General features: G+C 40.4%; 1 protein-coding gene across 1 annotated transcript in view; it reads right to left on the reverse strand.

Annotated features, from left to right (window-relative positions):
• Positions 1-210: 210 nt before the first annotated feature.
• Positions 211-1,736, reverse strand: part of LOC143018082 (uncharacterized) — a 3,948-nt gene continuing 2,422 nt past the window's right edge. Inside the window, exon 6 of the mRNA XM_076173185.1 lies at positions 211-1,736. This exon is cut by the window's right edge and continues 136 nt beyond it. Within this exon, the coding sequence (XP_076029300.1) occupies positions 211-1,736 (1,526 nt within the window).

Below are 1,736 nucleotides of genomic sequence, written 5' to 3' on the forward strand. Positions count from 1 at the left end.
CTGTATATTCATTCCTTCTTCGACTGCAACATCAACACTATTGTAAACGACTTCCTTCTCTTTTAGTTTCTCGTGAATCATCTGATTGATGTTATCGACATCATCATTCGTAGGTGATACTATAGCTCGTTTTTCAAAATACGACGCGTTCAGGTGGTTATTTTCTGTCATCATAAACTTTATCAACCAACTCTTGGCGAGATTTGACTCTTACACCAAAGTCTTCGTCGAATTCAACGGGACCCTCACTTTCAGATCCCAATTGTAATAATTTCTGAGAAATAGAATGTTTTTTGTGTCATCCTTCTTCAGACGTACATTTTCTGTCAACTCTAACTTTGTCAGATCGTTCCACATATAACTTGACTTGATGCAATGTTCGAGTTCCTCGTTCTTTCCACCGCCTCGGATAACAGGGAGAATTTGTCTGAAATCCCCTGCGCAAACAAACACCTTACCTCCCATAAACTTTTCGTTCTCGAGAACATCTCGTAACGTAATATCAAGTGCGGTCAACGTGTTTTTATTTGCCATCACTACCTCATCCCACACGATCAAAGATGTTAATTCTAATAACTTTGCAAGTTCTGAGTTTTTCTTAATGCTACATGACCTGACTTTGTTATATTCCATTAGCGGAATCTTGAATATGTTATGAGCAGTTCTTCCTCCCTTAAGAACTGTAGCTGCAATACCCGAAGAGGCTACCGCCAAAGCTATCTTGCCCTGAGAACGTACCGAGTCCAACAACTTGTTCAAAACGAAGGATTTACCAGTGCCCCCTGCAGCATTCACAAAGATTCCATTGTTCTTGTACCGATGTCCAAAATGCACTCGGTACATCACTGCATCGTACACTTGTTTTTGTTTATCGTTCAAAAGTAATTCTTTCTGTGCAACTTCCTCCTTCAACTTTTCTTTGTTATAAGACCTCTCTCTTCGAACGACATTTGAAGTCTTTTCCCCGCCCCTCGAAGGAGGCAACCCATATTTTGTGATGCTTCCCCCTCCACAGTTCCACACGTGTTTTTGAATGTCATCTAATGCGTCCAAATATATTTCATCGTTGTATTCAGTTGAGTTGTTGATGTGCAGATAGTCACTGGCGAACAAATCTTTGGTTTCTTCCCAGATCCCTGATTGATTTTCAAGATCCGAAAATACCAACATGCTTGCATATGTCTCTCGAAGTTGTTTCCTATCGTTCGTGTGGTTGATTATCTCCAAAATTGTATTTTTCCATGTTTCTTCATCAGCTAAGAGACCCAAAGCTTTGACAGCTTCTCTATTAGAGGGATACATTTTACCGTCAATTGTGCGAAGATCTTCGTATGACGTAGGACCTGGTTTATGCGTAAGCAGGAGCCTCAAGTAAAACAACTCTACTGTCTTGGTGGTCACCGCACGAATGCGCCCCAGCGAGAAGGTACGGCCTTTTCGTTCTTCCCAACTTGAAGTGTTGGCGTTGTAAATGAAATGGCGCGGCACCTCGTGGAAGTGTAGATCGGCAGCGAAGCTATTATTTGAACACAATTTGAAAAACGCAGTCAACTGCGTGTCTTTATTAGTTTTCTTCTTCATCTCTTCTTCTGACGTGTTATCAGTGTAAAACACCTCATTTTCTCCTTCCAAATGTAAATCGAGTGTTGTCACAGGAGGATAATTTTTATGAATATCGAATTTGAATATTTTCCAAGTAGCTTCGTTAGCATTTACAAATCTTGCTTCTTGATAAT

This window comes from Oratosquilla oratoria, chromosome 34, assembly GCF_046742065.1.
Source record: "Oratosquilla oratoria isolate Oo_2021 chromosome 34, ASM4674206v1, whole genome shotgun sequence".
NCBI lineage: Eukaryota > Metazoa > Arthropoda > Malacostraca > Stomatopoda > Squillidae > Oratosquilla > Oratosquilla oratoria.